General features: G+C 38.6%; 1 protein-coding gene across 2 annotated transcripts in view; it reads right to left on the reverse strand.

The window, feature by feature from the left end:
• The window catches only part of TIAM2 (TIAM Rac1 associated GEF 2), a 90,791-nt gene that overhangs the window by 58,935 nt on the left and 17,916 nt on the right, over positions 1 to 13,940 (reverse strand). For both annotated transcript variants that reach the window (XM_048937660.1, XM_048937659.1), the window contains exons 6-8: positions 4,978 to 5,163; positions 3,667 to 3,813; positions 599 to 661 (exon numbers count right to left, since the gene is read on the reverse strand). In XM_048937660.1, coding sequence (XP_048793617.1) covers positions 599 to 661; positions 3,667 to 3,813; positions 4,978 to 5,163 — 396 coding nt within the window. The remainder of the gene's footprint in view (positions 1 to 598; positions 662 to 3,666; positions 3,814 to 4,977; positions 5,164 to 13,940) is intronic.

Genomic DNA, 13,940 nt, shown 5'->3' on the forward strand with positions numbered 1-13,940 from the left:
GTGCTCCTACATGTGCATGGTTATGGACTTGAGAGTCTACTGCTCTGCTTCCAGCCAGTGGATTGTAATGCTATCCCCTGAGAGGTTGCAGGAACCAAAAGGGATTGCGACCAATGTCCTGGCCCATGTACATTAACTCACTTCTCTGCCCACAGGACTTAAGTTAAATTTCATTTGCCTTAACACTCAAACCATACAGGTTCTGTTGAACTAGACAAAGGGGAAAAATAAAGCTTAGAATTGGCCACAATACAAAGGCAAAACTTTCAAACAAACTCAGTTCAAAATCTGTTTCTTAGACCTTACAGACAGTGTATACCAGTAAGGACAAGTGCTGTAAAGAATTTTCTAGTTTTGTTTTTTTGTTTTTTGTTTTTTTTTTAAATTATTATTATTATTATTATCATTACTTGTTAAAGGTTACCACGCATGTTGAGAAATTGAAAGTGAGCAGAATTTTAATTCTGCCATCTAACACTGACTTTCACGAACCTTGGTGGGGTTTCAGAACCAGCCTCATAACATGCTTATATTTTCAGGAAATCTATTTGAGAATTTAAAAATAAGATGGTGTAGAATAGAGACAGGCTTTTCTTACCTCAGCAGAGTTGGCTGAATTCTGGACACCGGCGAATCCATGTCCTCCAGCAGAGTCAAAAATCTATTAATAATACAAATAAATAAATAGGCTAAACAAATTAAAAATTAATTGCTTATGTGTGTTAGGCAAATTCTTTGAATAACCTAAGAAACAAAAACGAGATGAATATATCTAATTCCCAAACCAGGGATTGTTTTGCACTTTTGACTGTTTTATTTTGATGGGAGGTAGTATTGAGGAAATAGGAATTCTCCCTCCATAAGGAAAATTTAAGTCCGTTTTCTCCTTCAGAGTATGTATACACTTACATTCAAACATGTACAAAAGCATCCACATACTTGGTTTTTTCTACCCACTATTTAGCAGTAACTTTAAAGCCAATGACTATCCAATCAGGCACTCTTCTCTAAGTTACAGTTTCAGTATTTGCTACATCATTAGGTACAATTAGCAATAAATCTCATCATGATCTAAAGGAAAAATTTCAAATTAATGTTCCAGTTTTGGAAAATTTCATCCCCTACAATTTTTCAGCTCATCTACCTGAACAGTGAGGCTGGCACTGCTGATAGCAATATAATTTTAGCTAGAACAGCATACATGGTTCCCACCAGCACTAGCAAGAAATGGAAACAGCTGACTATTGCCCTACTTCGGAACTGATGAAAGCAGAAACTGCAACCTACATTTCCCATACGCATAGAAAGTACTTACTTTCTACAGAGAGGCTAGGAAGTAATAGTTAATAGTATCTCACAAAGATGCTAGGACTATTCCTGCAGTTAAATAAAAAATGAATAGCTAAGGATACAATCAGATATTTTGATGATAAGAGTTGCATAAACGTAAGGATAGATCTGTACAGTTCACACAAGAGCTTGAGATTTGCAGGTACTAACATTACTGTCCTGAAGTGCAAATATAAATTGCTCTTTTAGTCTCCCTCTGAAATGAACAAATCAGTACGATATCATCTGACTTACATCTGACCTTTCTTTTTTTTCTTTTGTTCTTGGAAAAACCTTTTGGATAATCCAAGACAATAACAAACTCTTTTCTGAAATTTCACATGAAATACAGCTTCTGACAATGTGTAAAACAGGCACTACTTTTGAACTTCCTCTTTCTTGTCTTACCCGCAGATGTAGTCAAAGCATTTTATTGTTTATGATTTCTCAAAATAGTTTATCGTTTAGACTGAAGAAAAGCAGATAAGCATTTAAGAAACTGAGGATAATGTGAGCCTAGACGTCCCCCATCTGCTACAGTTCAGTTTTATTAACTGGTTTCTAAAAGACTGAGTCACTTCACTAATGTTTACGAAAGCCTCCTGGAATAGAAACTCTGCACCCTATATTTTGAATTATTATTAACAACATAAAAATAAGAAAAAATTTAAAACTTCTCTGCTGCAACAATGTTCAAGAACATATCATCTAATTTTGAGGCTACAGTACTACAGATAAAACCATACTAGCTCTAGTCAAATGAACTTTAATTAAATCCGTGAGTGCAAGAAATTTTTAACCTATTTTTTGGAACAGATGTCGGAGCACAATTAAGAGAGAACTAACCCTGACTTTCCTGCTTAACCCAGTTTCCCAGAGGGTTGAAAAGTTGACAAGAAAGGCAGCCCCAGGCCTATTCTGATTTACAATTACGTGCGTATACACTAGTCTGAGCAATGACATGGCTCCCTTTTCAGACACTTTCCAGGTTCAAGGGTCAGTTTTTAATTCATGCTTTTAAAAATTCTTCACTTTTATGGGTATGAGTCATAGTGCAGTGTTATTAAATATGCAACACTCAAGATTTACATTTCCTTAATTTTATTGTAGGTTGTTTAATAAAAAAAAAAAAAAAATCAAATAAATACAAGAATCTGAGTTCTTGGATGAAAATGAACACTTTTTAGGGCCAGCTGGTTGCAAGTTTTGGAGCAAAAAGGGTGAGGACACACTGGGGACACCTCTGCCTGTGCTCAGGAAAGAGTTGGGAGGGCAGCAGGAGCCTCTCTGCCTTGTTGTGGAAATGAGATTCCCTGTCCCTGAGCTCAGCACAATCCCCTTCCCAGACTATAAAGCATACAGGAGGATGTATCATGCAGTTAAGGCAGTGAGAGCTATCAGCTCAGCTGGAAATGAAGCTAATAGGCACAGCAACCCTTCCCTCAGGCCTGTTATTAATAAAGAAATAGAGATGTAGAACTCACAGACCAGCCTTACTCGTCACAGAGAACACTGAAAAATATATGAAAAGGACCACCTAGAGAAAATCTCTCAACCAGTTCCCTCTTTCAAAAGACAGATCTGAGCTTTTATTCTTATTAAGTGTCACCATGTAACACATCTCAACTGATATGCAAAAAATGCCTAACAGTCATTCAAAGAAGCTTCATCCCAATGCAACACGCAGATAAATATTTACCTATTAAAAATATAAATAACCAGACCAGAAAATCCTGATGTGTTATTTTGCAGTGCTAAATTATCTGTTTCATCAGCTCTGGGACTACAACAATACAAATATGGATAGGTTTGCTTTGTATACTTCCTGTGAGAGGAAATGCCAAAGGCCGCTGTCTTTGGATCAGCTGCTCCATTTTTTTCCGTGAAGATTCACCAGTATTGTTCTGTATTAAATTGCAATAGTACTTCAGAGTCCCAGATACATGTCAGCACAACACTGAATTAAGGATTTGCATGTAGGCTTTCTCCAAAGAAATCCTACTTCAGAACAATTTGCAAGATGGCCGTAAGATGAGTTTTCTTACAAATTCAAAAGAGATTGCCTTGTACTGCAGATATGCTAATCCACAGGGTCAAAATCTCTCATTCATCAACCTTATTTAACACAAAGAAATCCAAAATCAGACATATATCAGTGCCTCTTCACAAGTGATGCTCTCATTACAAATCTATAATATCTACTGAAATTGTAAAGGCAAGTCTGATGGACAGATGTCTCCTTCCCCATGCACCAACAGCATTAGGCAGGATAAGCCCCAGTAGAAGCAAGCCCTTCTCTGCTGCCAGTATCCTAAATCCTCAGCAAATAAGATTTACCTGTGTTATGGAAGGTCGCTTTTCTTTTCCTTTTCTTGCTAGTGTGTCCAGTCCTTTCAGTGAAGAAAACAAACCCTTCTTGTTTCTGACTCTTTGAGACAGAGACAGGGTACGCTTCCTGAGAGCAGCTTCATCCCTGGAGCAGATCTATTTAAACACAGACAGGACTTCTTTACAGCACTTTCATAAAAGCAAAATACTTATAGTTTCTACAACCTGAGACAACAAATGAAAGTTTCTTTAGTTTATCTCAGTGCAATATGCCATGGTGCTTCTTTTGGTATTGAAATGATGTGACAGCATAATTTTTCTCATAAGGCAAAATTAGAAGATCATAGGAAGGAACTGGAAAATGTTGCTCTGTACAATGGAAGTAGTTAATGAAAAGCGCCTGAAAAAGAATGATAATCTATTATCCAGATATAAAATTGCTAGAGGAAGAAAGACAAAGTTGGCAAACATAGGAGATAAAAGTGCTATACTCTCATGTTCTTGACAAGAAATAAAATACACAGAAAAATATAGTGGCTGAGAGAAACAGATTCTCTCTTGGGTCTTTCAAGGCTACTATTCAGTCTGGCTTCTTACGCAGAAAACACGCTCTATTTCTTGCTGTAGAGATCAGCTTCACAGACCAGTAAGGTTAAAAAGAAGCGTGCCTGCTATTGTCATAGTTTACTTGAAGCCAAGAAGGTGACAACAGCTTACAACAGCAGAGGAGCTTCCTCGTTCTTCTCTGGAAACATAAGCCATCACTTCTAGAAGCGACTTGCAAATTTGGATTGCCTCAGGTTTCTGTCGACTCTAAAAATATTTTCCCTTCAGGAGGCTACATTTTCTAAAAAATGAAAAAATTGGGGGATCTTCTGGGATCTCCACAAAAGATTAGCTCAACCTAAAGGTACCAGAATCACTTGTTAAAAGTAACAACCAGGGGTTTATGTCATATACACTTAAAACTTCAAACTCAAAGGGTCAAAATTGCAGTGACAGAATTTCAACACTATTGCTTGTTTATATTTATGTCTAGTTTTATTTCTTTAGATATGGGTCATAAGTGGCCAATTCCAAAGTCCTCAGAGACCAAAAAAAATCATGGTTAAATATCATCATGGGTTCAAAGTCTTTCTCTTTGAAAGAACATTTGTTGCAGCCAAGGAAGAGGCAGAAACAAGGAAACAAGGCCCAATGCAGCAATGAACAATGCATGGAGGTGCAACCATTACTTACCCTAGCACAATTCCACATGTAAATACAGTAATAACGACGGCTTTTGTGTGACACACCCATGAAAAGTACATTTGTACTTACCAGTGCATGGAAAGATGACACTGAGAAAATGCCGAGCCTTCCCAGTGCCAATTTTGAAGGACGACTGGCAGCAGCCAAAAGGCTCTTTGGGTTCGGAAGCTCCCCACCTTGCAAACTGGCCAGGTAACATCGCATTCGGAAAAGGTCCATGTTAAATTTTTCCAGGTTCTGTTCCCATTGCTGGATCTGTTTAGATATAAAAAGGGACAATTAAAAGGGGAAAAAATGTCTTTGTGGGCTGCACTGAAAATCTGAGCTCTTCCACAAACCCACAGTAAATTACTTTCATCTGGTGCTATATGGATTAGATTAGTTATTCCCTGCCAAAACACATTCAGTCATATTGTGTTACATCAACCCAAAAGATGACTTGAAATAAAACAAAGCTGGTGGTCTCAAATGCATACTGACAAGATGAACATACCATGAACTTCGGGTAGTTTGATAGCCACAAAAGCAGTTACATAAAAACATAACCTTGTGGTTCATGAAGCTTTTTTTTTTTTTTTTTTTTTTTTCTTCCTCTCCTTTTTTCTTCTTGGAGATTAGTTTTGTTTCCTTCATTTTATGAGTTTAGATTGTATAGCTGCCTGGCTGAAAGTGAGACTACATAGCTACACTAATTCACTACACTAAGTGAAGTAGTGGCACTGATAGGTTCTGCTCATGCTTCCTACAGCCTCTCTACCTGTACACAGGAGACAAAACTGGCAATGGAAGCATGCATAGTTCTTTGTTTGACTAATAGTTTAAGACATGCCTGTGCTCAGTGATAATCCAAAAATAAGTTTTATATACTCTGTACAAATTACTGGACCACATGTAAGAATGTATACATACCCTGATAAAATTTTAAAACATATTTAACACAGATAGATGCAGATGCATCAGATAAATAAATCTAATTTTAATATAAAATTAGGAAAGTGAAAAGACTCAAATATATACTAGATGAGTAAAATCCAGAATCAAGACTCACATGACAGAAGTATTTTGCATACATGCACACTCATCTACACAAACACAGATACTTAAATACTACACTAAAGTCAGAATTTGCTTTTAATTTTTTCTGTTTACACATTGGTAGTTGCAGCTTAAATCTCTCCCACGGTGTTTAAGATACATTAATATGAGTAAATGGTACAAATAAGAAGGCAGCTGTGTTTAATATAATAGACACACTCACACATGAGAAGACAGACAAGATGTCTACATTAGGTTAATGTACAATAACTTCATGTACATCAATTGAAGGTTGTTAAAACCTCCTGACAATGCTTTTCTTCAAATGTCAGTTCAGATCACTGTAAGCTTGTTGTTAAACAGGTGGTTTAGGGTTGTGGAAAAAGTTTATCACATTTTTCTCTTACATATATATTGCCTTCATACATTTTGCTGACATGCCTTGCCTGCTTCTGAGTGTAAAGAAAAATATCACCTTAAATTTAAATTAATCAGTATTGGAACAAGCAGTTTTGCAACTTCCAAAACAAGCTGATAAACACCATAAAAATATCAGGTGAACTGTATGACTGATAGCTTCCTCTAGAAGGAAGATCAGTTCAATTTTCTTACAATGTTGCCAAGTACCACAAAATCACTACAACTGATAGAGACATTACCTATTCTGGCTTTCCTACACATTAAAGAATCACAGAATCATAGGGGTTGGATTCACTCACAAACTGTGGCATCAGCTGAGATATATATATATCTATATATATGTATATATATATTTTTAATATATATATACACACACATATATATAAAACAGCATATAGTTTGTGGAAGCATTAGGCATTGAGGGTAAAGAAAGGAAAGGGAAGGAAGTAACAAACTCAGAATAGTCCAGAGAAAATGGACTGAAATATATATGTAGATCACTCTGAAAATTATACTTCCTGTTTATTTCCATGGATACTACAATAGATACAAAGAGCACAATAACACTGTTTGATAGAACAGATACAAAACAGTATTTTTCAGCACAGTCATCTCCATTAGATGAGCACTTTCACCAATGATGACCAAAAGCCTGCATGTCATGCTCATGAAAATCTGCATGGCCATTCAAAATGTGGCTTGTCTTCCACATCACCACTGCTGAAACACACCACCCACCACCTCATTGTGCTCAATCTCCTTCAGCATTTGGCAATCCCTGACAAATGTCAACGAGTACAATGTTTTCTATGTGGAGGAATTCAGTGACACAACTTTTCTTCATCCACAGTTCCCATGTCAGACATTATTTTGTCAGACTCTCCCTTTTCACTGCACAGCATCAAAATATAATGAAATATTGGTGGGAAGGTTCAGTCTCTACTACCATTCCACCAACATCTGCCTCTGATGTCATGGACCAACAGAATAAAATAGGAGGCATTAATTTCAATGTAGCTCTCATATATAATGAAAACACCACCTCCAATCTCACGCTACACATTCAAAATATGCATCCTTTGTGTCCCATAAAGAAAAATCATTTTTTCTTGGATTTTTTTTGAACATTGTCCTTTATTCTGCACTCTTTTCTTCTCTCAGATACTCTTCATTCAATATTTTACTGCATGCCTGCAACTTACACATGGGATGACACCAGAAAGAGCCTTTGTGACCAGCTCTTCCTCCACGTCAATGTCTAATTAGAATGAGAACACGGTTGCCAGCTTTTCACAAAGCCAAAACCTACAAGTTCAAGCAAAGTCTTTCCCCCTTGAATGAAATCTCCATGAGTACAGAGTCAACACCTCAAAAGAATAGAGCAAGGCTTGTTCTTGGTGCTGCTGGACTGGAGTATCCTGTTCCCACTGAACACAGGCGTTGTGTTTCTGAGGCTTTCTTCAGAATCCTCATTACTCATTTCAAGTGAGTTGTATTTTAAAATAATCTAAGAAGGGGAGTAAGGTACAACACAAGGATGTTCTGAAGAAATAATTAAATTAAAGTGTTTATCAGTCATTCAGGATGCTAGCTAATCAGCTCCAAAAGCATCGGTAATCATGATGTTACATTTAATGGCATTAGCAAAAGCTGTAGGCAGGGAATTTCTGAGATTGTCTTGTAGTCTTATCAAAACCAGGGATGTCTGGAAACAATTGGAGACCATGAACCAATACCAGCTGCTATTTGTCTAAGGCTTTTAAACTATGATAATTCTTCCGAAAGATTTATATTCTTGAGGGCTAGATGGAGGAAGCACACAAATAAAAAAAGCAACAACTTCAAAGCTCAGTATGACCTGGTCTATGAAGTTAATTTACAGCCTGCAGACTAGATGCTACAATCTTCATTCTGCTTTTGTGTGAGGCAAATCGCTGACCCATGTGAGAGGACTGGCCAAAGACAGCTCAAGGACTTTGGTTCATCCTGTACAGACAATACAGCCCTTTTGAAATCTGTCCTAAAGCAAACGGGAAAAAGCACATGCAGCAGACAGCAGTGAGAGTGGGAATGGGTAACAAAGGCTAATAGCAGCAAGAAGAGAGTCCACAAAGAGATAAGAGAGACCGCCTGAAGGAAGGCACGCCAAAACAAACAAGCATATACGAAATCACACCCTGTGTGACCCACTCAGTTATTGCTGCTTGTCTGCACTGCAGGCTTGAACATCAAGGGCATCCAAAACACTTATCTCTCTCTCCTAGTTTCAATCACAATTTAAACACCTCTTAGTGAATTTCTAGGAGAACCATTAAAGGAGAGGCAGAAGGCAGGCTGTTATTCTCAATACAAGCAAATGTGAGGCAAGGATATCTGGGTTTTGTGGCAGCATGAGAGAGAATGGGAGAAAGACAAGGAGAGACCACCCAAAAAAAAAAAAAAAAAAAAAAAAAAAAAATTCAGGCTAATTGGATCCCTGTAAAATAGAGAGAAGTAGGAAAATATAGCAGAGAATTAGAATGGAGCAGAATGCAGGAAGCGCAAAGAGCTAGGACCATAAATTATTTAGTTTGGGTCACCGGGGCAAATTAAGGCCAGGAAGCCTGATTTAGGGACAAGACTAGTTATGTTGGGAGTTCTAAGTGAAAGGGCTACTTTTGGTAACAGACACATCAGGAATGAGATCTTAACAGTTAACACACAATGTGGTACTTCTAGCAGCAGTTTAGCAGTAATGATCTTTTTTCAGAACATAAACATTTTCTTCCAAGTTAGTGAAAAATCTATTAAGACACTAAGAGACAGTTGTAAATTCATTGCATTGTAAATTATGCAAACAGATAAGTTGAAGGAAGGTGCTACAAAGTGAATCTCTACATGTTCAGTATCACTGCTAGGTTGGTTCTAGGCAAACTCTGAACTGGGAGCTTGGGAAAGCCAGGAAGTAAATACATTCAGAGCAGATCACACAGACAAGGGTTTCCAGAATGTGAGATGAGGAATCAGTGAGTACTGCTTTGGAGATTATAAAAAGTTAACAGGGAAGGACAAGTCTTATCTGCTATGCAGCCATTCCTGTAGGTGATATACCTAATAGAACCTCCACCTGAGCATGCCTCAGGGCTGCTGTCTGTGAAAGACAAGGACCAGCAAAGGCTGTGCTGGTAGAGGAACTTAGAGACTGGCCCTGGCTCCTCCTGTCATACATGCAGTGCTAACAGCATCCTTCGGAAGGGAGAGGAAAAACAGTTTCTTTTTCAAATACACATTTGCTACAAAGGAAGAGAGCTCAATGTAATAAAATCAAAACCAGCGCAGAGTTAGCTGAAAGCAGCGCCAAAAATGACAACACACCAACTCAGAGTAAGAATACTTCAAGTAACAAGAGGAAGGAGGGAAGGAAGAAGCCTCCTGAAGCTCACCTAATTAATTGCACTTATTTAAGGTAACACAAAAGTAAAGATTCACAAAGATGAAGGTGTTCTCTCAGTGAGTTAAGTCTTTAAAATGGATTTGATTTAGTAACGGTTCTTACACTGTACAGAAACATCAGCTCCTCATGACACAACTATCTACAGCAGTAAGAAATTCAGAATTTTCCCCTACACAACATCTTCCTAGATTGAATCATCTCTACTAAGTGACATAAGGAACTCTGAATTTGAAAGAAACTTCTGCTGCTGTTTTGTATGATCAGCTTTTTAACCACATTACAAGCAACACCAAACTCTTAGCATCCCAGTTCTCAGGCACAATTCATATTGCACCCATCTGGATAAATGAGTCACTCAGTATCTTGGGACAGGAAAAAGACTTTTATTGTCATTTCTTCCTAAAGAGAGCGTAGGGGCAGTCTGACAAAATGGCATCTGACATGGAAATACACATAAAGCAAAGGTGTATCATGAATTCCTCCATGTGAAAAACATTGCACCCACTGACATTCATCAATGATTGCTGAATGTTGACAGAAACCAAACAGTGGATGTGAGCGCAGTGAGGCAGTGGGCAGTGCATTTCAGCAGAGGCAACAGTGGGTCACCTCTGGTACAGATGTTTACAAGCGCAACATGCAGGCTCTGGGTCACCACTGGTGAAAATGCACATCTAATGCTGGTGACTATGCTGAAAAATATTGTTTTGTCGCTAAGAATGTGCTCTATCAAATAGTGCTACTGTTCTCTTTGTATATATAGTAGTTTCCATGGAAATAAATAGGAGGCATTACTTGCAGGGTAACCTACATACGTATCTCTGTCCATTTGCTCTTCACTTTTGTGAGTTGGTCTTTTATAAGCTTTTGTAAATACAGTCTTTCAGAGCAACTCATGTACATACATGTCTATAGTCAGGAATGAAATTCAGAAAGTCACTGAATCCAGCTGCCCTTCCCCACAAAACAGCAAGATAGGCCTTCCTGCACACACCTCTGCAACAGCTTCATCCCACAACCACTACTATACAATTCTACATTTGCTAATGTCTATTCATTATTTTATATTAAATCTTTCCAAAACAAAGATGGACTTTCACCCATCTGCAAAACAGTAATTACAGCAGCGAAGAGAATGGAGATGGCTGCTTATTCTCTTCACTCCTTAGTGACTACCAAAAGAGAAGGATTTTACTAATAATGCAGAGGAGGGTCATACCACAACGAAGAGTAATACCTGAAAAAGAAATCAGACCAAATCACTCAGAAAGTAGAGCTCTAATCTAGCCAGTTCAAATACCATCTAAATAGAAGATCTGTTGCACCAAATTTAGATAACATTTTTCTTTCATTTGGAAGAGTGTAGAAGAAAGAAAAAATCACTGGATATTACAAATAAATGAGAATTTTCATGTGGAGAAACTAGCAAGAGTTATTAAAATTCCCTGGAAATAATATATTCCAGGATTATTACTGAGTTTTCATTCCCTGGAAATAATATATTCCAGGATTATTACTGAGTTTTCATTCCCTGGAAATAATATATTCCAGGATTATTACTGAGTTTTCACCTAATTTTGGACAATATTTCATAAGATGCTTCACAGAAAAATGAAGACATGCAATTTGGTCTTCTGAAGGGAGTCTGGAGAGTAAAATTCTTAAAAGTACACAAGTTATCTCCCTGTACATATTAGTGAGAGAAAAGATAGTCAGGTACATTTTAGACAAACTGTAATGAAGTTATGAGGTGAAACGCAAAAGTCACCAAAGGGAAAGGAGGAAAGGTACTAATTTATTTAACGACAATTCAGAGAAAACAGAGTATCACCTTACTGATCCCCTTATTTTGCTTTATGTAGTGACAGATAAACCATTTGTGGTTGCAGGGTGCATATGAAAACTTACATAAAAATCATCTCCAAGCATGCATTTGTTCTTCTCATTAATGCCTCATTATTTCAATGCTTGAAAGTAAAACCTCTGCTTATAACCTATCTGATAAATAAGTCTAATGTACACAGAAAATATGAATCAGAACAGAAAACCCTGAATAACTTGGAAAATAAAACATTATTATGCAAATATATTACAATTTGAAAAGTCCAGAATGTTTTCAAGCAGCCATTATTCACATTACTGTACTAAAATGAGACAACAGAAAAGACTTACGTACAAAGTACACAAAGAAATACACCCAGAGCTGTACTGCCCTCGCAGTGAGGCTAATTTTCCATTCCATTAAAAACATTTCTACAGGCAAAGGCAGCTCCAAATTAACATGCAATATTTTGTTAAAAGAACTCCAAATAAATGCCATTAATCCCTTTCACTAACTTCAGCGGCAGTTAGACAAGGCTCCGTTTTCACAGCAAATGCTGTGAACACCCCTCCAACGTTAAACTTCTAGGAAAGTTAATATTTTTTAAAGACAGACTTTGTGGGCTTTGAAATCATGCTCAGTGATGTGAGATTTTTGAACTTGATACTTTTTGTCTTATTATGTTACAAACTGGGGAAACAAACCAGCACCACCAAACAGCATATTTATTGCATATACTAATACAAACATACATGGCCGTAGATAGCATGTGCACACTTATTTTCAGCCATATGACCAGAGGCCTAATGGGAATAGTTCAGTAAACATACTGCTCTCTTCAATCTCTTCTAAATTGCCCCACTGTACTGATAGCTATATCAAGGGTTGCTATTTTCTCTTATGCTGCTAGTAAGTCCATTGAACTAGTAAGTCCATTGAGCAGTGGATGTAGTCTACCTTGATTTCAGCAAGGCATTTGATACTATCTCCCACGACATCCTTGTAACAAAGCTGAGGAAGTGTGGGATAGACAAATGGACAGTGAGGTGGGTTGAGAACTGGCTGACTGGCAGAGCGCAGAGGGTTGTTGTTGGTGGTGCAGAGTCTGGCTGGAGACCTGTAACTAGCGGTGTTCCTCAGGGGTCTGTGCTGGGTCCAGTCTTGTTCAACATCTTCATCAATGACCTTGATGAGGGGATAATGGCCACCCTCAGCAAGTTTGCTGATGATACGAAGTTGGGAGGATTGTCTGACATGCCTGAAGGCTGTGTTGCCATTCAGCAAGACCTGGATAGGCTGGAGAGCTGGGCAGTAAGAAACCAGATGAGGTTTAACAGAAGCAAGTGTAGAGTCTTGCATCTAGGGAGGAATAATTGTATGCACCAGTACAGGTGGGGGGATGACCTGCTGGAGAGGAGCTCTGCGGAGAGGAACCTGTGTGTCCTGGTGGACAACAGGTTGGCCATGAGCCAGCAGTGTGCCCTTGTGGCCAAAAAAGTCAATGGCATTCTGGGGTGCATTAAAAAGAATGCGGCCAGCAGGTCGAGGGAGATGATCCTCCCCCTCTACTCTGCCCTGGTAGGGCCTCATCTGGAGTACTGCGTCCAGTTCTGGGCTCCCCAGTACAAAAAAGACAGGGATCTCTTGGAAAGAGTCCAGCGGAGGGCCACAAAGATGGTGAAGGGCCTGGAGCATCTCTCCTATGAAGAAAGGCTGAGTGAACTGGGTCTGTTCAGCCTTGAGAAAAGAAGACTGAGAGGGGACCTGATCCAGGTCTATAAATATCTAAGGTGGGGCAGAGTGGTGAGGCTGGACTGTTTTCAGCAGTGTGTGGAGACAGGACAAGGGGAAACGGCCAGAAATCGCAGCATAGGAAGTTCCGCACAAATGTGTGCAAGAACTTCTTTACAGTGAGGTGACGGAGCACTGGAACAGGCTGCCCAGGGAGGTGGTGGAGTCTCCTTCTCTGGAGATGTTCAAGACCTGCCTGGATGGCCACCTGAGTGACCTGGTGTAGGGAACCTGCTTTGGCAGAGGGGTTGGACTCGATGATCTCTGGAGGTCCCTTCCAACCCCTACAATTCTGTGATTATTATTTTTGGGCTGGTCAACCCAGACAAAAGGAATCCCTGATCTAAGCTGCAGGTCTGAAGACATTTCTTAGCCAGTTTGATAGCATCAAGTTTCTAAGATAGTCATTTATCTAGAAAATCAACCTTCTCATTCTAATTTTTTGTTTGCACTTCTATGTAGCACTAGCTTCATCAAACTCTAGCCTGCAAATCCATAACTATAAAAAGAAGCATCGGAAGAACTTTTCCA

The sequence above is a fragment of the Lagopus muta genome, chromosome 2 (genome assembly GCF_023343835.1).
Source record: "Lagopus muta isolate bLagMut1 chromosome 2, bLagMut1 primary, whole genome shotgun sequence".
Lineage (NCBI taxonomy): Eukaryota > Metazoa > Chordata > Aves > Galliformes > Phasianidae > Lagopus > Lagopus muta.